The sequence below is a fragment of the Anser anser genome (assembly GCF_964211835.1).
Source record: "Anser anser genome assembly, chromosome: 2".
Classification (NCBI taxonomy): domain Eukaryota; kingdom Metazoa; phylum Chordata; class Aves; order Anseriformes; family Anatidae; genus Anser; species Anser anser.
In genome coordinates this window covers 53,242,467-53,266,082 of record NC_139721.1, presented here as the reverse complement: position 1 = coordinate 53,266,082, position 23,616 = coordinate 53,242,467, and the positions used below count along the sequence as shown (strand labels likewise).

The 23,616-nt window shown below is 41.0% G+C and overlaps 1 protein-coding gene across 1 annotated transcript in view; it reads left to right on the top strand.

The window, feature by feature from the left end:
• Positions 1 to 697: 697 nt before the first annotated feature.
• The window catches only part of LAMA1 (laminin subunit alpha 1), a 105,536-nt gene continuing 82,617 nt past the window's right edge, over positions 698 to 23,616 (top strand). Inside the window, exons 1-3 of the mRNA XM_083822695.1 lie at positions 698 to 861; positions 20,841 to 21,011; positions 21,379 to 21,491. Coding sequence (XP_083678821.1) covers positions 750 to 861; positions 20,841 to 21,011; positions 21,379 to 21,491 — 396 coding nt within the window. The 5' untranslated portion in view covers positions 698 to 749. The remainder of the gene's footprint in view (positions 862 to 20,840; positions 21,012 to 21,378; positions 21,492 to 23,616) is intronic.

The window sequence follows — 23,616 nt, the reverse complement described above, 5'->3', positions numbered from 1 at the left end:
AGTAACCGGGATGTGTTCTCAGGGGTGAGACAGTATATTTTGACTGAAGTTCCCCTGCCCCAACCAACTCATTTTGGGCACACAGCTCTTTGTTTTGGAAAGTGTGGTACCTTGCTGCAACTCACTTGGGGTAGTTATTAAGGAGTAGCTGTGCATATGAGCTGTGTGACTGATGACCCTTAAAACAGGGAAGCCAAACGTGAATGAAATCTTAGTGAAATACGTAGAAACGTCTCATCCTTGAGGAATTCCCATCCTTAAAAGGGGGAAGCCAAACGTGAGGGAAATGTGAGCGAAACATGTAGAAACTCTCCTGAGGAATTCCCACACCCAGTTTTTGCGTTTCGGGCCAGTTTCCAGAGGCAGCTGACGGTCCCAAAAGCTGCGAGGTCTTGCTGCAGGACCGGGGGCGACCCTGCAGCTCCCGAGGCGCAGGGACGAGCCCCCCGGTGCACAAACATGGCTGCACGGCCGCTCCCACACGCGGCGGAGGCTCGGAAGGGCTCCGCGCACCCGGGAGGGGGGGGTGGGGGTGACACCTCACGACGCCCTTTTGGGGTTTCTCAGGCGCCCCCCTCGGGCCGCCCCAAACGGGACGCTCCGACGGGGGGGTCGAGGAGGGTCGTGGGGCGGGCGTGGGCGTGGGTGCGGGTGCGGGGCGGGCCGGGGGCGGCGGTGGGGAGGGGGCGGCTATAAGGCGGGCGGCTCGGCGGGGCAGGCGGCAGGCAGTCCCTCCCGGCGGCGGGGTGATGATGATGATGATGATGGTGGTGGGCAGCAGCGGGTGGCGGCGGCGGCGGTGGCTGCTGCTGCTGGCTCTGGCCTCGCTGCTCTGGGCGCCGGGGCACGGCCAGCCCCGAGGTGAGGGTCGCGGAGGAGCGGGCGTGGGGTGCGCGGATCCAGCTTGTTCCACCCCTCTATCGGGGTTTATGGGGTGCCCCCTGCCTGTGCTGGGCACAGCGGGTACGGGGGTGTGGGGGGCTCTTTTCCCCCTCGCTCCTCCATCTCTGTGGCTGCCGCAGCCCTTTCTTCTCCCGAAGCGGCGGCGGCGGGGGCCACTCCACCCGGCCGCCTCCTCCGGGCCGCCCACTCCCTTTGTGGGGGCCGGGAGACGCCGAGAAGGGGCCGGGGGAGGGAAGGGGACGCGGGAGCTGCCCGCTCCCCGGGGCCGGCGGGGGGGACCCCGGGTCAGCCCCGTCCCCGCGGGAGATGGGGGGCTCGCAGCCCCGGGTGCCCCCCTGCTGGGGAAGGGCCGTCGCTGATGCAAACCGGCTTGAGCCTCTCTTCTTTGGGGTGAGAGGGGATGAACAGCCCCCTCCGGGCGTGAGGGAGAGGCTGCGTGAGGATGTAACAGAGCCGATTTACCGAAGTTTTCTCTCCTCGCACGTGGTACCGCTGCGGACGGCTCGGGGCGGCCGCTTTGTTCCAGGAGCGGCGCCCGGGGAGTTTGGCTGGCGAGCAGGAGCCAAGCCGGGCTCTGCACGGGTCCGCCCGGCTGTGCTGGGCTGCCAGGTACAGCGCTGGAGCCACCAGGTGCTCCTGCTCGGTGTGGTTCTCCTCCCGCTGGAGCCAGCAGCAGGACCTGCGCCGAGCGCTGCTGCCGGCACGGCACGCCGGTCCCCAGCCGCCTCGGGTCTCTATTGAAACCAAAAGCCGAGGACGGAAAATGGTTGGAAGGCATATGTTGTGCAGATGCGCGACTTGGTTTTGTTTAAGGTGAAGTGCGGCGTTCAAGATGGATATAGCGCGTGAGATTAGCATCTGGCTGTTTGCACGCTGCAGTAAAAGCAAGTGTGCTTATTAATGTTATGTGTACAAAACCTCATCCTCAGCACCAAGGTGACAAAATCAAACCCAAGTTGCTGAGTCTGTGTATTTCAGCCTGTAAATAAATATACCGTGTCTTGTCTGCAAGAATTTACTCTTAGAAACAAATGAAAAGTGGCACAAAACTTGCACTTCACTGTTGTTTTCCATAAGGTACCATCTGTACATCAAACAACTCTAATTCGCTATTCACTCATATTTATATATGCATGTTAGCACACAGTTTGAAAGGGTAAGAATTCTTCTAAAGTTGGCCAAATATATCTGAGAGAGCCCATACCTTTTCTTCCCACACAGAAATTTACAATGATCGCGTTGCAGTAATCTGCTTCAGCTTTTGTAAAGAGTTTAGTGCTGGTATTCCAGCTCTTATGTAGCAGCTAGTGGTCAGTCATCTTGATAAAATACATATTTTTATCTCAGTGATTGAAGAAACGAGTTTATTGGAACGTACCTAAGCCCCCCTTCCTGGGGCTATTTAAATTAATTACCCTATATTTTTTCTAGTTGAAAGATTAGGTCAGGAGACCATTCCTCCTATTAGATTAAGTTGATAGATTTTTTCTTTTTTTTTTTTTTTCTCAGCATGAGAGCACAGATCATCAGAGGAAGCAGTTGGTATTAAACCCCCCTGGTGGATAAATGCCTTACAAAAAAAACCCCACAGAATTCAAGATAACTGAACCTAAAACAATGTGAAGAATGTGATGCAGATTAGAATAGCCATGTTGCTTTTGCAGAAAGTAAACAACTGAAGTTTAAACTTTAAGCATTGTGACAATGTAAAAAAATTGTTGTGTTAACAGAAAAGTTTCTTGGACGCTGCAGGAGCATTTGAAAGTCTTGGGGAAAAAGTATCTTGGCTTGCTTGCGGAGAGTACCTTGGTAGAACCCTTTCAGCATTTCCTGTTTTTGTGTTGGTGCCTGCTTTTGTCCTGTCAGCAGATGAGGAAACAAGCATACAATAGTTGCAGGGGTCTGTCAGAAAGTGCTGAAGTCCATTCTAAGAAAAAGCGACGCGGAATAGTAAAGTTACTGCAGCAACCAGCTTTAAAGGTTAATGATTGGTTCTTTCAGCCTAAAGATTAATATCTACATACCTATAAAATTTACTTGGCATTTTAATTGCAGGTGTGTTGTTGAAGTATCGCCATCATGTTGAAAAGTTGGGTCTGTATTTTCAATTGAGTCTTTTGTATTTAATAATGGGAGTTATTCTTTGTGAAGCACATATCTCTAGTGTCCAGATCCAGACAAGAGCTGTTGTACTACCTCAGAAGCAAATAATCATTTCAGAGGCTTTTGTAGCAGCTTTGCTCCACTGGAATGCATTCTTCATTATTCTGGGTGTAAGAGCGATACAGGTCTGCAAAGTGGAAAGGGAAAGCAATTAGTTGTGCAGCATTGCCTGTATTTCATAAACTTGATTCTGCCACTGTCAGATGATTTTTCTACAATTAAAAAAAATCTTGCTACTGTAAATGTGTGGCAACGATAACTCTCAAAGCTGTACTAGACAAAATCTCCTTGGCTGTATCTCATCTCAGTCTGTTCTGTGAGCTGGTGTGCTGTAGCAGCCTGCTCTGTTGTTCGTGCCTGGGGTTTCGGAATCAATAGGCTTTAAGTGCTGGTGTTCAGGAGACTGAAGGAGCCCAGGAAGGTGCCTTGGGTGCCTCTTCTGGGCAGAGCTGAATGCAGGTATTTCACATGCTTATCACCATTTGGGTTTCAAACCTACTTTGATTTAAGAATCTGGTTTAGTAAGTATGTGTAAGTTATGGCTCTAATACACAAATCATGACATTATGTTCAGCAACCACATTTTTTTTTCTGAAACATAAGTGATAAGGTTTACTTATAAATCAGATTGTTAGAGCACTTGCTCAGGAAGTGGGAGACTTAGGTTAATCTCCTTAGCTTGAGATGGTTTGAACCCACGTCTCCAATTTCTGAATAGAGTGCCTTATTACCAGTTTGCTATGACAGGTAGTGGAGGGGGAGGCATATATGAAATCCCTCCAAAACTGTTTGAAACCAAGACTACTGTGTATCCAAGAATGCAAGTTTAAAGGGTGCAGAAGGAGAATGGGTAAGAGAAAAAGCTGATGCTCTAGTTTAATTGGCACAGCACTCAAAGATGGAAGGAGAATCAAAAAGCTGGCCTTCTCCTTTTTATCTATTTCTGTTGCAAGCAACAATCACATTTAAATCCAGTATGGAAAGGCTTTTTTTGTATCCTTCTCCACCAGTTTTTACTGGGTCACTTGGCAGGATGGCTGTGTATCCCACTTAGTGCAGATAGACTTCCTGGTGCCTTGTTCAGAATGATGAGGTTTACTTTGGAGCTGGTGTGCTTGAATTCTAGGTGTGTCTGATTTTGTTAGCAAGACATTTGAGTCTTTTTTTTAGATCTGGCCTTCAGCCTGCAAGCCTAGATAGGTAAACCTAGGTATAGTTCTAGTTGCCTCACTACATCCTCGTGTTTCATGGGATGACATACAATTTCCTCATACGCTTTTGAAACTGAGAGCCAAACTTCTAGGATGTACTAGGATGACAATAAAACTTTGAAGAAAATCTTCTTAAACTTTCACGATGAGCTGGTCACTTCCTGTATGAAATGAAACATTATTTCATAGAGAGTTTAGAACTACCATGTGGTATCTTAGCAAGTAAAGCTTGTTTCCACCAGTCTTAAAAAAAAAAAAAAACACAAAACAACAACAACAACAACAAAAAAACCTATGTGCCCCACGTGCGCCTTCATGTGGGTTAAGTAGCAGGGCCACAAGGTACTTATCAACTGTCCAAGCTCTACTTACCTTGTCAAGCTATGTGATAAGTCTCCTCTTCACACACACAAAGGAATAAGGTGGGGCAACCCCAGTACAAAAATCAGTCCCTCCCAGGGCTGTCCGATGATAGCCATCAGCCCATGGGGCCAGGGTAACACTCATCACTGTGAGGGAGCTATGGGAGAAGTTCTCCAGGTAGTGACTGTCTACTGGGGGCTGTGGGACTCCTTGTGCAATGCAGGGGAAGAACATTTTGCGACTGGACAAAACTTATTATGGGGAAGAGCCTCAAAGGGGAAAAGTTAAGGCAGGGAAAGGAGAGGAGGATCCGGGAGGTCTGAGAAAGAACAAGTATGGGGTAAAAAAGAGAGATGAGAGGATAACATGTTGGCTGTAAGCAGATTGCCAGTCAGCATGCTTGTCTTGCTGTGCCCTGTACCTCATCAGTACAGTCTATCCTGTCTTTATTAAACTGTTTCTAACTGTTCTGGGTGAAGAGGTCTCTATGCTCAGAGTGTGGAGGTGGAAGCTTCAGTCCCTGGAGAGGGGACCACAAGTCACAGGGACCTGCATGTCTTGGGTGGCTGTGGCTGGACAGACCAGAGAAGGTGTTTGTTGTTTGATCACACTGACATACAGAACCACACCAGGCCAGCCAGCAAGTAGGATGAGAGGCTTGGGAGCAGGTATCAAAGCAGCCATAGTTCTAGGATGGATACTGAAGAGACCAGAGGGTCTGCAATTGAGCAGCCAGAGGAACCAGAAGGCCCAATGCTACTGGGAAGACCATCTAGACGTTGACCAGGAGACCCATCTTCATGAACGAGCATCTGCGCATGAGTCAAATAGAGATGAGAAGAGCCAGGGCCAGCTTCTAGGTAGGCTGAAAGTCCAGGCCAGTTACTGGAGGGATCCACAGTGCGCCATCAAGGCTGTTGGCTTTAGAGGCTTGCATGCCCAGGAGCCAGTAAAGGGGGAGACCTGGGATTCAGGGGCCAGTTACTAGATAGATTGAATGTCCAATTTTGTAGAAATTCACATTGTATGTATATGAACATATATATTTCCACTTAGACTTTGTTCTGTATAGTGCTCTAACCAAATTCAATTTTAGGTTACCTATCTGCCAAGTCACCTCAAATAGAGACCGCATTGCATATGCCCAGGAATGCAGCCTTTTCAGGTACTATTGCATTAAAATGATAAGGTTCACTAAATTCATAATAGGAAATACAAATATATTTTGGAAATTATTAACGAGAAATGGGGCTTGATAATACTCAAAGAATTTGCAATGTAAAAAGAATAATGTAAAAGGTAATGGATCTTGGCTAGGTGAGAATTTTGATGATTGAAGCCTGACTGGAAGATGGGACAGAAGAAGAAAACAATGAGAAATTTCAGTTTTTCTGGTGGTGTGCAAAGAACATCTTGGACATTCTGTGGAGAAAACGTGCTTGGCATTGATTGGAGACTCCTAGATCCCAACTTTGCTTTCCTTTTCCCCTCCCCCCCCGTCTTTTAAAACAAAGTTAGCACCAACAAGCCACAGACTATTTCTTCTTTTCTCAGAGTGCAAAGGTATGTGACAAAGAAAAATCCCATGAAAGCAGGCTAAATAGACTGAAGATTAAGATAAAAAAACATTTGTCTGTCATAAATATTTCCCCTATTCCCTGAGGGTTTAGAAAATGCATCTCTGGAAATTCAGGACTATCAGTGTGTTGATCAGTTGTTGGTATTTACAGCACTCTCACACAGGATCTTCAGATGGAGTATGCCTTCTTTGTCTTTGTCTTTATTTTTTTCTAAAGGGGTTAGACAGCTGCTGTCCTCAAGGCATCCTATTCTGACCAGAGAAATAGCATGTCGGAGAAGTTTTGCAAGGTGAGGTTGGTTAGGTTGCAAGAATTGTAATTTCTTAGTTGGTATAAACCTTAGGTGCACATCAATCAAACCTCCCATTTACGTATGTTTTTGGGCATGTGAGTGATATCCTAGAGGCTGATCCTAGGGCCTAGGGGCACTGTATGGTGGGTATAGCACTTTGGCTTTGAGTTTTGATGTGAACACTTCATCGGGTGGAGTTGTGAGTCAAAGCAAAAAAGGTTAGGAGGTATGTTTGTGTTCATTCCTTTGTAGTTAAATTATCTCTGTAAGAATCATGATTGTTTTAACAGCCATGTGAGTTCATAGGGCAGCTGGAAGGGGGGATGCATGGCAGTTGCTCACCTGCTGCTTGGCCAGAGCCCTTGCCTTTCTGCAAGCAGCCCAACCTTGCAGGCTCTGTGAAGCGCTGGCTGATGTGTGGCAATGGCCTCAGCTAATTTGTCCTGTCTTTTCTGCACTTTTCCTACCAGTCAGCCCCATGAAGATCTGCTACCACTTTGTGTAAACCGAGTAGATTTGAGCAAAGCCGATAAAACAGGAAGAATTAACTTGTTAGCTTTCAATGAATTTTTAAACTACCATTTAATACAGTAATGACTATATCAGAGATATTCCCTGACCAGTTCATTTTAGATTCAAGTCTCAGATTTGAAATTGTTTTGCGAGCATACAGTAATTCCTTTTCCTGAGCTCATTTATTGTGCTGCGAGTTCCAATCCCCCTCTTGATTCCCGCATGAGAATAAAGGTTAAAAAGCTGTTTAAGAAACGATCTGCTTGAAGTGAAAACTTTATTTTTCCCTTGGCTTTGCCTACATTTTTGCTGTTCTGTTTTGCTGTAAAATGACCTTGAAGATAGGCCCGTGTCCACTGTCTTCCTTTATCATTTTTGTTTGTATAAGATTTTATTTGCTGAAGGGCTGCAGGAACAATGCAGAACACATACAGGTAATTTGAAACAACTTCTATAGCCTTGATTTGATTATTGGATTTTTTTTTTCTTTTTCTTGTAGACCTGATTAAGTGGATAAACCCTGCTGCTCCTCCACTGCCTCTTCCCCAGGCAGAGCCGCTGCTCGGGGTGTGGGAGGGTAGGATCAGTCCTTACCGACTTCTCAGTTATTCTGAATCCATCCCGGAGTATCCAGACAAAAAGCATTTGAGTGAATTGATGAGCATCCAGCTCCAGTAAAATGCCTGGGCTTGGAAAGCCAATTAATCAACTCATGTCTTCCCTGTTTCTGCTTTGCTGAAGGGAGGAAACCAGTTCCTGAAGTCACTGCTAACACACTGCTGAAGAGCCCACTATTTTTTTTTCTAATGTTCCCTTATAAACTTTTCTCATTCAAATGCATGAATTTGTAATGCACGTTTTGTAATCCTCCATGCCGCACCATTCATATATTTTACTTGCCTTTCTTGAGGTCTCTTTTGTTCATATCTTGCTCTGTTGTAAGAGAGGAGGCAAAAAAGGGTTGTAACTGTCTGCTAATGCCTGTAGTGATTAGATTGTTTCTACTTTATTTGCTCAGAGGGGCTAGATAGCAGAAATTTGCAGTGAAGGTTCTTTGAATTATAAGGGTCTGTGGAAACCCTGGTTTGAATTGGGGTTGTGAAATCCATGCTGTTGAAATGTCTAGGATTCCATCCATTTGCTTTAGCCTGTGGAGTCTCTAAAATGCATGCTAAATGACTTCTACCAGAAAATGCCCTTTAAAATATGCCAGAATTTAAGTTTTTGATGGGAATAGGAGGGATCAAATTAACTCCACTGACTCTGGGAGAATAGCTGTGAATTTACATTTAACTGCAGACAATTGTTCATTTATTCCTTCAGTAGTTGCTAACTAATGCAATGGTTCAGTAAGGCATTGAACTATGTTCATTTTAAATTGTACAAGTTGTCCAATTTGCATTTACAGGGTAATATATCTAATTTACAAGATGAAAAGCATCTTTACAAATGGAAAGCAAATCTACCGTTTATCTAGAACTCCATGACTTGTGAATAAAACTGGGCACTTTCAAAGGCTTATTTTTTGATATTAACAATAAATCTCATCAAAAGTTGATCGCATTTTAGAAACCATATGTTTTTTGCTCATGCAAAAATATGAGCTTGTTACTGAAATGGTCATTTAGAAGTAAACATGAATTTGAAGCTAAAACTGACAAATATCAAGACCTATGACAAGTTATCTTCCTTTAAGTAGGTTTACAGCATGTCTGCCAACATCCACCAGAAGTTTATCATTGCTAAAGGCATGCAGAAATACTAGGGTCAAATGGGTGACCTCTCTCCACTTCACAGTGGTCACACAAGGGACAGCTTAATTTCTTTTGTATTTCATCATACTCTGAAGGGGGCATTTCTAACGGGAGAAATGGCTGCAAAGTGCAGTGTAGGCTTTCTGTGAAGTGGAGGAAGCTGTTCTTTGCAAGCAGTGAGAAAGATGTATGGGGCTGGGCAGGGAGCTTCAAGCTGAATTGCATGTTGACTAGAGGAGAGCAGATCTTTCCGTAGTGATAACAGATAGCGTATGATCTGAAGGCACCAATGAAGTAGCAGGTAGAAACCACGACTGCTGGTCGATAGCTGAATTCCGTGTGTCTTGGCGTAGATCAGAGGTTGCCACACTGATGTTTACTCCAGCAATCAGTAAGGTTGCTCAGAAACTTTATTGCAGGCACTTGGTGTAAGGATCTGCTACTGCTGTGCTGCCACTGCCACAACGAACAGCAGGAACTGAAAAATTCAGGCTTGGTTATGGCTGGTAGGCTGAAAATCCTGCTGTGGTAATAGGAAAAGAGGGTAAGAAGGGGCTTCTCAGTGTCAGGATGTTTGCCTCCAAAAAGAAAAATCCTTGTATATACCCTGTAATATTAACAGATGGTACAGGCTCTCTCTTTAAAACTTGAGCAGCCCTCTTCATCTTGTCTGTTCTTTAGGACAATGAGAAATACATGCTTCCCGCTCTGCACCTCTTCCCAGATAATTGCCTCACTTCCCACAGTAAATCAGCAGAAATGTTTGGGGTATTTCAGGGTAGGATCCAAAACGTGCTTTGCAAGCTGTAGTGTCACAGTAGCATTGCTGAATTTTAAATTAAAGGACTTCAACTCTCAAGCCTGGTCTTCAGACTGTTTGATTTTTCTTTAAAAATTACCCTTTAGGCTGAAATGTATCATTCTTGTTTTCAGGCCAAAGGCAAAATACTTTTAGGACACTTGATTAAAATTCCATGTGGCTGGCTGAGTTATTGAGCATTGATGGTAATACAGAAGAGAACTTTTTTTTTCTTTTGCAGTGTTGTTTTTTCCTCTCTTTAATTTTGTGTCCTTAAAATTACACTTTCAAGAATTTATGCGGTGTGACACAAATACCTTTTGTTTTATAAGGATGTTTACTGTAAAATAATGAGGGTTTGAAAGTGGTGAGGGCTTGAAATATAGCAAACGTGGAATAGGTGAATTGCTGTTAATATTTTTAAATTAGAGACGCAAGATGTGCCCTGTGTATTTGTTAATCTGTGCGTAAAGACAGGGAAATGTAAGTAAATTAAGGTAATTCACAATTTTACTTGTTGCCTAGTGTAAAAAGCCTGGGGAAAAAAAGTAGCAGGGTATGTTTTACTTCTTGCAAAAAGCAGGCCACCACCCCTATAGCATATTAAACAGTTGGTTATAACTGAAGAAAGCCCTGCAGAGGATATTTCCCAATTAACCATTTAAATTGAAGATGTGAAATCTTGTCAGTAGAGATAAGGGAATGATAAAGTTTTGCATGTCCTAAGCGTTGGACCAGTTGTAAATCATACCAGCCCCATCCAAGCTAGAGGAAAGGTGCTCCCTTCCACCCAGGAATATCTGGCAGTGATACAGGGCTGTATGCGCTCTGATAATGGCTTTGTGCCTGTCTGAATGAAAACATTTTTCTTCTGTGTTTGAAAAAACTCGTGGCTCTGTAAAACCAGAGAGCTGGTAGTTCAGAGGTGCCAAAAGCTCTTCAACTTGAAATAGCTTTTGTTAATTAATGGAAGAAGTCCACTTATTTTAAATAAGCACTTAATTTCATCTAATGCAGCTATACACAGTAAAATTAAGGTAGTGCACTCATATTAGGAAAGCAAAAAATGCCATATATAAATTTCATTTTGATATATGGCTGGTGAATAACAAGCTTAAATGAAAAAAATGCATTTCAGAGTTACCCTGAAGTGCTACTAGTTGTTATAAGACTTGGTTTATGATCACAAGGAGGTGCCAGCAGCCTCAAGGGATCCTTATTTATGTTTACGTGGGAAAAGACATAGTAACATTTTATAATGTTTTGATACTAGGTCACCATATAGAAATGGCTGGGTCTACTATACCTTTAAATTTTTTTTTTTCCAATCTCAGACCTCTTAAAATTTGCAAGTAATAAATATGAATTTAGCATCATGAGAGAATTAATAGATACTTGGGTCATAACTTCTAATTTATTATACTCAATATGAAGCCTAATGTTGCACATTTATGCATGCAAATTTAATTAGGGTCAAACCCAGACATGATTTTCATTTACAAGGAAGACTGTTGCCTCAGGTTAAAAAATGATTATAGAAGAGAAGCACATGATGAGCTGTAATTTCTTGAGGTAGTCATAGTAAAAGGTAGGAAAGAAGGCTAGCTTACATCTAACATCAATAGGAACAAAAATGTTCTGCTTCTTTGAAACTAAGACACATCATAAATGGTGAATGACTGAGGTCCCTAATCTTTGGCATGCTGATCACAATCCCAGTACTACTGTCATATTTATCTAAGCTAATGTCTCTTAGGCTGCACGTAAGCAAATCTAACAAGACACTAAAATAATTGTATTTTCTTTAGCTCTGAGTGAAAATTGTTTCCCAGATTAAGGTGACTTCAGGAAAAAGAAATAATGTGGTGCTTAAAAAAAATCAAAACAAAACCGGAACAGCCCCCAAACCAATAAACACAATGATGCAGACTCCTCAACATGTGGAAAAATCTTTTGGTGAACAAGAAAGAACTAATTTCATGGTCTAGCAGGTTTGTTGTTCCTTGGCAGCCTGCCCATCTGTCAACTGTTGGCTCTTTTACTTTGGTATAAAAACTGTGGCAACTTCTAGGCAGATTCTTGAACAGGCCAGCATGATAGGAAAAAAAAATATACATACAAGACATGACTGGACACAAGAAATATAAGTTATACTTTAAAAGTGCAAGATATATGTAGAAAGTATTCACAGATTTCTCAACTTTTATATTCAGTCATGCTGTTCAACGCATGAACTAGCATGAAAGCTAGTTTTCTTCCTCCTGTCTCTTAGTTTGTTCTGATGAAAGAAAGCAGATAGTTAATGCCACGTTATTTAGAAATTTCTGTTTAAAGTTTTTGATTATCTTTTTTATCCCCAAGAATGCAAAAGTCAATTTTTTTTTTTTGCCTCTGATGTGTGAGATTTGTGGCAGACCAAGCCATAAAGCTATAAAGCCTATTGAGGGCTGTGGTTTTAGCTCTTAAAGCTATTATATTTCCCAATGTTTTTTATTCCCTCAAAATGTTGAGTACTTTCAACCTTAGACCAACAAGTGTGACACACACTCCTTTGGGCAGCAAGGTAGCTCATTTGTAGGAATCTCTGGATGCTTGCTCAAACTCCTTTGGTGTTATGCAGTTGCATGCTGCCCCATGGCTTTGCATCCTAATAACTCTACTTCCAAATGGAGTACATGCTCATTGCGACAGAGTTTCTATATGATTTAAGTCTGTGTTTGCAAGCTCAGAGCATGAGGGATTTGTAAGAGAAGATGAGCTGTTGTAAAGTTTTCATTAGCTATCTTGTTAGCACTTGACTTCATAAAGCAAAGGATATTATTATAATGTTGGTATTCAGCCTAAACTGGTGTCTAACCCATCTATGGTGTTTAAAACCATGCTTTGTATAATAGTGTTAGTTACTGTGTAACAGAGGTGACAAACTTCAGTACCTGTGGAGATGTGTTAGTATTGCTTGGCTGCCTTTTTTTCTAAGCGTTTAATTTGGAAGTCTGGGTTTCTTTCATTGTAGGACTTTTCCAGGGAGTGTAGTAACTTCCTAACTTTAACTCACCATCCTCTGATACTATATATAGGGAAAGTTAACATCTTGCAATTAAGACTTAAGTAGGATCAAATGTTTTCTTCTCTTTCTTTACTGTTAGTCTTCCATTGCCTATTATATTTACCATGCTTCTTATGCTTTGAAATGTAGTATCTTATTAGAGTTGAGACATTAGGTTATTTGGGGCAAATTTTCTTCCTTATTCAAATTATTTACTATGTTTTGGCCATCAGTCTGGCTATCTGCTGTGCTGAGTATTTGAAGGAAACCATGCAAGTTGTGTCAGACTTGCTTTTAATCTTCACAAACTCGAGAGAGAAAACTAAGGTGTGTGAGGGAATAGTACAGCTGATGTTCATTCGTTATAAAGCAAACTTTTGCCTCCTGTGTTTCCAGTCTGAATTTGCAAGCATGCATCTTTATTAATTTGCAGTGTTATACTTTTTTTCCAATACTTTTCTGAGCCATTGGTTGTTAATTAGCACATCATCTAGCCCAGGGGAGACCTCAGTAGTCAAATGCTTGTTGCTGCTAGTGCTCTCAAATTAAGGCTCTTGTTAATAATGCTGAATGCACATAAGCAACAGCAGAAAATGTTTGGCAGAGAAGCTCTCTGTTATTTGGGCAGAGGAAAGCACAGAGTTTGGTCTTCTCCAGCTTGTTTGTGCCCTGGCAGCTTGCAGGGTTCAAACAGAATATTGCTTACTGGTCGCCTTAACCATTGTAGTGGTTTTTTGTTGGTGTTTCTTCTGGTGTTTCTGTTGAATTGTTTAAGTGTGATTTGCAAAAGCTTTACGGAATCAGAACTATAAAATAATCAACAGATTTTTCTGAAATCAGGGGTTTATGAGCATTCAGCAAATGCCTGTAAAGTAGGTTGTTTCCTAGATAACCTGAGCTCATCTCATGGGCTGGTGTAGAGTACGTCTCCATTGTGACTGAGTAGGAAGCAGTACAACAGAAAAGGATCTTTACCTTAGCATACAATGCAAACTGAATTGTAGTGCCTTGCAAAGAAAACAAAACTTATTCTGGGGTGTGTTGATGACACTGTGAAGAATTCAAGCATTTTTTTACTCCAGTTGGTGCTGATGAGGTCTTAAGAGTCACACTGGAGAGATGCAAACTGGCAAGAATTCAGAAAGATAAGAGGTTTAGGAAATTGACTGGAAAGACTGAAAGGCTTGTTTCTTTAGTCTGGAAAAGAGAAAAGTATGTGTGTGATAACAGCATTTCAGATAATCAAAAGCTGTAATCAAGATCATGACAGATCATGAATGGAGCAATGATGACTAAAAATTGGTAACTTTGCAAGTGATAGAGCACGCATGTTGAGGAATACCTCTCACTGGAAGCTCTTGAGAACAGAGTAGACAAATTTGGTACATTATTGTATTCAAAATGGTTTGAATTAAAGTCTCACTGAGTAGTATTTCTGTGAATGACATATTAGTCAGCTTTGCTGTACAGCACGAGGAAACAAGGAAAACAGGTTCTAGGAGAACGTCTGTCATGGCACCGAGGATTAATTCTTAATCTGAAATAATCTTATCTAAATACTCCAAATTAAAGTTTGTAGAGGTGCTGCTAATAAAACTATACTCCTTGGTTGGCTCATGTATAATTTGTGTTGTACTAGCAGAAATTCTGCTCTCTGTAGAGCTACAGAAAAATGAGTGGTCAGTTTTCCGAATGATTTCTTAGTGGCTTGCTATGTAAAACCTGCGTGGAACTTGTAGTGAAGCTTTCAGCTTTTCCTATGGGTTGATGCTGCTGCTAATGCATATTTTCAGGCAGTGTCTCCACAAAATGGATTATAAGGCAGGTTGGGTGTTGCACAACAGATTTCCTGCTGACCATAAGAACAGAGAGTTAGTGCCTTAAATCCAGCAGTTAGAAATTAGGGATTTAAGCCAATTTATGTTAGGGAAATCAGCTCAGATTTTCATTGTGATTACAGGATAGGATTCTGATGAAAGTATGTAGAAAAGGTTAAGCTAGGGACATTTGCTGTTGAAATAAAATGAGAGTAAATCTATTAAGAAGGCAAAGAATCTGAACCCAAGCCTGATAGTTCCAGGGATTTTATTTAGTAAACTGACTTAGTCCAAAACTTGAATAGGACAGAATAACTGAAACAAAAATCTGTGCCATTGAAAACTGGCTGAGAATGTTATAAAGAATGTGACCTCAACTTCTGCAGTGTAATACTATCACATTTTATACATTCTAATATTCTGTGACATTTTATTACATTTTGTTCCTAGTCCTTTGTGTTTTCCTGGAGTGCATCAAACTATTCTGAACAACTATCACTATGTCCTCTGTAAATATTTTCCATAAATGAATCTATTGCTAGTGAGCTAACTTCAACATTGCCTGCTTTTTATGGACCACTCATTGCCTCACATTTTTTTAAAAACACTAACTTGCAAATGAGATTAGACCTCTTCAAGTATTTCAATATGAGAAATGACACAATAAAAAGCTCATTGTTACTCTATGCATCAGCCCTTATGTTTAAGTTGCATTTACTCTGTTCACTTGGAATTACTTCTTTATTACCAGATTGGCACAAAAAAGCCAAAATACTTGGGGAAAATCAAGCTGTTACTTTGCTGAATGTCTCAGAACTGCTCCCTGAAGTCTGGTTGGAAGTCTTCGTTGTGTACACTGATGAACACTGAAAAAAACACTGTCACCTTCTGGACTCAGTACTTGGTTTGCTTCAGATAGTCTTGCATTCATTTCCCATCAGGTTTGTCTTCTGATTTCAAACAGACAAAAACACCTTCCAGATTCGTTCAGTTTATTGGGATAGCATACAGATCAGTTAATCCGGATTCAGTGGAAATCTGTTTTAAATGTGGCCTTCCTGTGAGAAGTTTTGCCATCCTTGCTGTGTTTATCATGTTACAAAAAGTAGTATAATCTTTATCGCGCTTATTGAACATATTTGCTGACATAGTGAAGCCTATGGAAAGCAGAGCTGCCATATGTATCTTTCTGTTTGTACAACTGTGTTTGTAAAAGAAACAAATTTAATTTAATCAGCTATGCCTCTGCTAGGAAACTGTTATTCTGAGGAATCTTTCAGTTTCTCCACATGCCATCTGTAAAAAGGGAAGAGGTACAGCCTGTCAATCACATTACGAAATCCGTACACGTCAAATATGTTCAAACCCACAGACAACACATGGATTTTGCCAAAACATCCAACCCCACTCCCCCTTCACATGTAATAGAACAGTGATGAAAGACTATTAATTTTCTGGGTGAAAAAAGAAATAATTAGGGCTGGTGTTGGGGTTTCATTCAGATCTAGCTATACAGCATGCAGGCAAGGGCTCTAAACTGGGAAATTTTTTTAAAGATGAGTGAGGGATCAAATGTGTCTAAAAAGCCCTTGCTAAATGACAGAGAAGGCTTACACCTACATGGGTTTTTTTATGTGCTGTGACCTGCATGCAGACTAAGTCTAATGTCTTTAAAGTGCAGTGATGTTTCTGTACATGGGCAGGCTATTTGAGCTAGACAAAATGTTCAGTAAATCCAGGATGCATCAGATCTATCTAAATACTATGAATAACTGATCTAGTCATGTAAATCAGATGTATCCAGAATGTGTTGACAGATGTGCATTGGTCATATCCAGAATTTTGCACCCCTAGGGGGAGCTGCCAGAAACACAGAACTGTGGAAGCATGTCCCAAGTCCTTGAAATTTTTTGCAGGAAAAAATTCAGGGGTGTTTGTACCTGTAATAAATAGATAAATACATAAAAATGGGTTAGATGAGGAAAACTTATAAAACTACTCAGAATTAAGAATCCAGGAAAAATGATGGTAATCATCCCTGTAACAAGGAGCTTGTCAGATCTTCTATAGACACTGGTTTCAAGTAGAGTAATTCCCAAAGAAATCTAGGCCATACGTCCAGCCATGACCTTTACAATGAAGAGATGGATAAGTGTCCTGTGTGCAAACATCCACTGCTCACACAATGATATATCTCAATCCATAATGACTTTGTATGAATTGTCATCACAAGCTGCATGCTCCAAGTGTCTCATTCGTTCTGAAGGATTAGCATTGGATAGGCACATGGAGGCACATAAAACAGATGTTGATTGCCTCATCTACCTAAAAGCTCCTTGCCTGACTTTCTTTTCCCTGCCATACTGCACACTGACCACCTGTTTGTTACAACTGACTTCTTTATGAGCAAGCCTTTTCTCTGACTTTTGGTAAAATATTAACATTATGTCCTTCACCACAAGGTCTGCCTGCTGAGCTATACGTACAGCAAATTCGTCTAACCTTTAGATTCTTCCTTGTCACTTTAAGAGTCAAACATTGTAGAGTGTTAATGTGACAAATTCTGCCACATCCACATTGCAGACCACTTTGGTAAGGATTTGATTCCATCTGCTTTCTCTGAGCTTGGGGCTTTCTGTCCCTGTTCTGTAGGAAAGCTCTGAATGGCGTAATTCTGGGAATATGCACCCAGATACACAGGTTTTCAGCATTTCTGTAGTTTTAGTCCTATATCTGGGTAAAACCAAGTCCTTACAAATGAGAGTAACTTCCTTGAGTATTTAATGAAATCATACTCCATTTCTGTGCTGAATTAGTGAACCAATTGTTACTCTGTATTAAGGTCAAACTATCATCTACATGCAGTTCATTTTCTGGTATCAGGTAGTGTGTAAGTCTCTGGTTTGGGGAAATGGGCTGCTGAGTAGCTGGGAAGAATCAAGTTAAAGAGTCTACCTTACCATGAAAAGGGTTGGCTAGCACTCAGAAGTAAACGAGTTTTCTTCAAAAATTCTTCCAGCTTTTCTTGCGATTGCCATAGTCTCTTGCAAAATGCTGGATGGTAACTTCCAAACAGAGATGGTCTCAATGGTAGAAAAGTGATGTAGCAAGTGCTTAAAGGCAAAATTGGCTACAAGGTATTTTAACAATTGGAATATGGTCAACCAGACCAGATTAAGCAGGTGAGAAGCCACTGCTGAACTCTACAGATTGTGGCCATCCGTATGGAGGTCTCTCAAGGCTCTTTCGAAGCCTCTTTGGTACGATTGCATAATATGATAATGGTACCTGATAGCTTAGCAGTGAAATGGTGAGGATTTTTTTATGTAGCACTTCCCTTCTTTTCTAGTGAGAATTAAGTGAGAATAAATCTAATTCAATCAATCGTTTGTGCTGGACTTCAGATAGCAAACTGTAAAAGTTACACTAATGCCTTTAAGAATGCAAATATCACTTGCTGTAAGTTCAGTTTAATGATACGTGATATCTTCCAGCAGAGTTTTATGTCAGTTACGACCACTTTAATTTTAAAGCAGGATATGATCACAGTCACACATTTATCTGTAATTGGCTCATTTAAGTGACTGATTCTGTGGTTATTCATCTTTATCATACCTACTTTCTCCCTAAGACAAGTGAAAATGTATTTCACCAGGTGGTTATAGTCCTCTTTTTGTTGCAGAGGAGCATCTGGACTTCTTCATCTCACCATTATGAGCACTCAGCTTTTCTTAAAATATTTCTTAAGAACATGCTGAATGACTGAAGAGGAGCAAATGCAATTAATTTATTTTAAATTTGCCCCTTTTTTATGTTGCTTATTCCAGATACTTACTGTTTCTTTATAAATCAGCTTGTAGGCTGTTCAGTCTCCACTGAAATCACTGGCTACACCTCTGGAAATTGCCTTAAAATTTGATTGCATTAAAGAGAAGCAGAGATGAATGTAATTAGCTAGCGTTTGAAGGGATGCATCATGTTCCAGGATAAAGCTAACAACCCCTATTTTTTTGTTCGATCCTGGGACTAAACTCCAGTGCAACTACAATTGGATTGAAATTTCCTTTTTTCTTATCTCTTTGAGACCAGAAAACTCATCATGAGACCTTAATGGCATCATACCAGCATTTCATTTTACTATCAGTCAGTGAATTTGATAAAAGTTGGTGAGATGCTTGATGACAAGCAGGCAAAAGGGCTCAGTCTAGAGTGACAGCTACGGTGTGTGAACATGACTGAACTTGGGATTTTGGAATGAAACTTATCCAAGACAGCACTAACCATCAGCACTTTTTCTTCAGAGCTTTTCTATTCCTTTGGCACAAATCTGTTGACTGAAGGTTATTGTAGGTAAATTATGTCACTCTAACAAATGACCCTGGAAACAAATGGCAGGGCTACTGTGTAACGTGAGTGAAGGGTAATGAATGACCTGGGAAGTTAATTGGTAGTTCTTGAAGGCTGGACGATGGATGCCTTTGTGAACAGTAGTGAATACTGAACACAGAAGATTTTTTTTAATCATTAGAGAGTAATGTAAAACAGGGTACCCTCTTCCATCAGTGAGCTTTCTTGTCTGGTAAGAAAATGTAGGCTGCATTTCTGCTTTGCCTACAGCTGTAAGTCTGTAGCAATACTGCACCAACACTGCAGTAAACATGAGAGGAGTGTGCAGAAGGCATGTCAATGGAAGAAGAGACTTACCATATGGTCAATAGTATGTCCTCTATGTCATTGCCTGCATCAGATTTAGGTATAATGAGAGCAAGGTGTATGACCTAGTCTAGATTTAACTTAAATGAGGTAAGGATTCAAAACAAAAAAGCTTCATCTCCCTCTAAGTTTTGAGTATGGCACAATTCAACACAATGGAAAACACTGTTTATTACTCATACTGTGGTGAAGAAGGTTAGGATTTAGCCATGTAATCAAAGGAATATTGAATTCTGTCTTGTTGAGGTGGACAGCTAAGAAAAACAAAATATTAATATTGCAATCTTGCAATATATATTGTAGATTAATGAAGGAAAATAATTTGTGTAGTTGTACTTGTGAAGAAAGGCATGTTTTCACAAATACGCTTAAACATACCTGGATTTTTTAAAATTCCTTATAACAGAGGAAAAATAACAAAAAACCTTTCAGAAATGTGATTTTAATACCTCGCTATTGCAACAGTAGCAATTCTTGCAGCACTCTTAATATGCTATAGCAAGGCTCCAGCTTTGATTTGAGCCCATCATGTTTAATCTCTTCACACAGATCATTTTTTTTTTTCCAAATCGGTTCTCTTGTTCAGAGTTGTTTCTGAATAGAAATGGAGTATCTGTGTTTTACTGATGGATGCAAACCTAACCATGCAAGAAGTTAGAGCTTTTTAACCTAGGAGGGAAGGCTGGAAAATTGTAACAAAACTGCTGAGAAGTTGTGCTTTCTTAACTTCTTTCTGCCATGTGAAGTATTCCTTAAATTTTATGAGTAGACTTCAAGCTCAAGTAAAACGTCCTTCCTTTCAGAAACCATTAAGAGTTTTGAAGCTGGTAACAGCAATCTTTCATTACTCCTGTGCACAAGAGCAGTACCGTCTGAAAGTACAGTAAAGTATGTAAAGATTAATAAGCTGCAAGCCAAGTTTTCCTTAGACTTTACACAGGCTTCAAAAAATCCCAGAGTAAAGGTCTAAAATGCAGTCCTTAAAACATGCGAACGGGAAGTGTGTCGCTGAGGCTAGTGGTGTTTTTGCCCTGGGGAGCTTGGGTTAAACGCTGTGTTCTGCATGGGCAGAGGGCTTGCTGTGCAGCTCCTCGTCCATTATGGCAGAGGGCCAATTTTCCCCCTGGTTTTAATTATTTCACAATGTAGCGAGAAAGTTTAGTAACTGGAAGAGAGTTTACTAGCTCTTGTGTTCCTCAGGAGGGCTGGGGACTCTCCTGGGTCCATCAGGGCAGGGCCTGACACCCAAGGCCCATCCCTCCATCTCGTCCAGGAACAGGGCAACCAGGGATTGCTTCCCTGCTGACAGGACCAGGATATAGGCCTGTGGGGCTCATGGCTCGGCAGGGCTCGTCTGTGGGGAATATCACTGGGCAGGGAAAGGAATGGGGGCCTTGGCTCTGGGCAGGGTGCCCCAGAGGGGGTCCCCCCAGGAGCCCTTGGAGGTAGGTAGGGAGGGTCAGGACCAGCGGTGCCTCAGGGCCATAATGACTGATGTGCTGTTGTCAGTTTGGTATGATGATGTTTTCACAAAACCATCTGTTTTCATTGTATTTTTCTGCATCTCTGTCTCTAGGCTAGAAGCTTGTCATAAAACCACGCATATTCAGAGATCTATCTCATAATGATGACTGAATTTTGCTTCCCTGTCACTGTGTGTGACTGATAATTGTTACTTATTTCAAGGCCTGTTCCCTGCCATTTTGAACCTGGCCAGCAATGCTCACATCTCCACCAACGCCACCTGTGGGGAAAAAGGACCAGAGATGTTCTGCAAACTTGTTGAGCATGTCCCAGGCCGACCCCTGCGCAACGCCCAGTGCCGGGTCTGTGACCGTCACAGTGTCAATCCCAAAGGCAAGTCTCTCTTTGTTGTTGTTGTCATCATCATTTTTGTTTTTGTTTTCCTTTGTTTTGTCTTGTACTCTTTGACCCTTTCCCATAAATACAAAGTGCATTGGGGTCAAATACTTTTTGCTTTTAGTGTCTCAAACACATGAGTGAAGCTGCCTTTAAGCAAAGGACTGACAGAAAGCACAAACACCTTAAATCACCATTAAGCACTGCAGAATCCAATGACAGCCTTTTTGTCTCGAGGCAAATTTCAGCTTTTACTTTGTGGCAGAGGAAATTATACTCTGCATGAAGTAAATGTACTGGGTCAGAGAAAATAGCTTTAGATGTATTTTCAATAGATGTTTATTTTTTTTTTTCTTTAAAACAGAGCAGCACCCAATTTCTAGTGCAATTGATGGTACCAATAATTGGTGGCAAAGTCCCAGCATTCAGAACGGGAGGCAGTACCACTGGGTCACCATCACCTTGGATCTAAGGCAGGTGAGTAACATTTACCTGAGTGTCTGTCACTTGTTGAATGTACAATATAAGTCTATGCAATTTATTGCAGGTATTCAGTATTTAGATAGTTGGATATGTAACAGAAATCTAACAGCACATAATTAAAGCTGGATAGTTAAACCTTATACAAAATGATTTTAAACAGGTGTGTTTTTCAATTATTAAGGAGCATCTTAAAGATTTTATTCCTATCAGCCTGGAATGGAAGTGACTGTGTTTTCAAGCAATATAGGTCATGGAGTGTTGTAATTCATGGCATAGCAACAGTTGTATATGTGTGGACAAGAGTTTACACCAGTGTTTGCTTTGTCTTGATAACCTTCCTCTGGCTGTCCTTGCTATCTTTCCCCTGACAGTCCTCTGCTATTGTTTTTCTCTGCTTTTGATTTCATGCAAGTTGCTTGAAGTCTGAGTTACTGAAGATATTTTCAAGCAGAAAACGGTATTTTCAAGGTGTAATTGTCATAGGCACAAATTTTATATATGAGGATGCATCTTTTTTTTTAAACTATATCAGCCTTTCACCTGATCATTGTACAGTCTTGTAGTAAAAGAGTAGTGATTTAGAGTAGAACATAGCAGAACATAGTAGAACATAGCAGAAACATTTAACATTTACTACAAGAAAAAACACACAATACACTTGCAAATATGAACTCTTCCAATCAATAAGCATTGTAACTCTGATACTGAGTTTAGGAGAAGGAAAGAAAAGTTAAGTGACAGGAATAAATGTACTCGCATCACTTACCTGACAGTAAGATCTCAAGATATCTTAAATATGGAAACCTGTTAATGCAATACAATGATCAGATTGAAGTGTAAAATGTCAGAAAAGTTCAGCTGCAGAATCTCCAGAACCCTGGAAACGTAGGCTTTCATGTCAGTTGTTTGATATGATAAGGACTTGAAGACCACATAAAATAGGACAAAGTGTTGCTGAAAGAGAAGTTGATTTGCCACTTTCTGTGCTTCTCTTCTGACTGGTTCTGGTCACTCTTTTGTTAGAAGGAACATTAGAAAGAAATGTTCTATATTCCTTCTGTGGACGTTTAATGTTAGCTATCCTGCACAGTTAGAAGTTAGAGGTCTGAAGCAGAGATTTCTGACCATGGGAAGGATGGAACTATCTGTATTGATTCCTCAGCTTTGGCACTTAATGACAAAAAAATACCAACAGAAGCTTAGAGGTATTTGCCCCTTCTTGTAGCTGGTAAAATTCTTATGTGGGAGGCTGCCAGGCTGCACAGATGATTCCCTAATTTGTTGGTTTGTGTGCTAGGCATGGAAGAATCAAGTCTCCTACCCTGCCCCAAATAAAGACAAAATAATTTCTGAAGAAAATGTTTTTTCCTTTAATTTTTCTTTTTCTTTGAACAGATCTAAGCTATTTGAATATCATAGGTCAGCAATTCACAGATTATTAATATGAATTAATATTAATTTGCAACTTCATTTAATATGAATTCCGATATGAATTGAAATTAATAATTCTGAACTCTTAGCTTTGTTACTAGCTAAGAAATGCATACTTGGTGCACAGCTGGTAACAAGCTTTTGCAAGATTGCTAGACTCTGAATGAAGGTTATTTTTAATGTTAAAACAGAAGGTTTAACTTTGATGTTTTAAAAGAAGCATGTTTTAAAATGAAGCATAGGCTAAACAAGTGCCTAGTTTCCTCTTTAATTAGAAAGCTGAACTATTAGGAAAATAATCATACTGTATCTTTTGTCATTGACAGGTTTGGAAAGGACTTCTTTGTTTGGATAGTTGACTTTGTGTTTGGTTTATAAATGGACAAACAGGAAGGAAAAATGAAGGAGGGAGTGAGGATTTCATTTTTTTCCTCCTAGAACATTTTTACTTTGGAAACAGACCAGCTGAACTGCCCTCTAAATCTTAGCCCTGTTGATGTTTCTCCAAATAAGTATCTTTCCTCTCCTGTTGCACACTGTTTCACTGATTTGATTTGAAAAGTTTACCCTGAGGGGTCTTTCTTCTGTGTTTTCCTCAGACAGTTTGAGAGAGAGAAGGCATCTAGGGCTATGCAATGTGAATGTAAATTGCTGCTCTGCAAGGAAGGATTTGGTTAATAAAGAATGC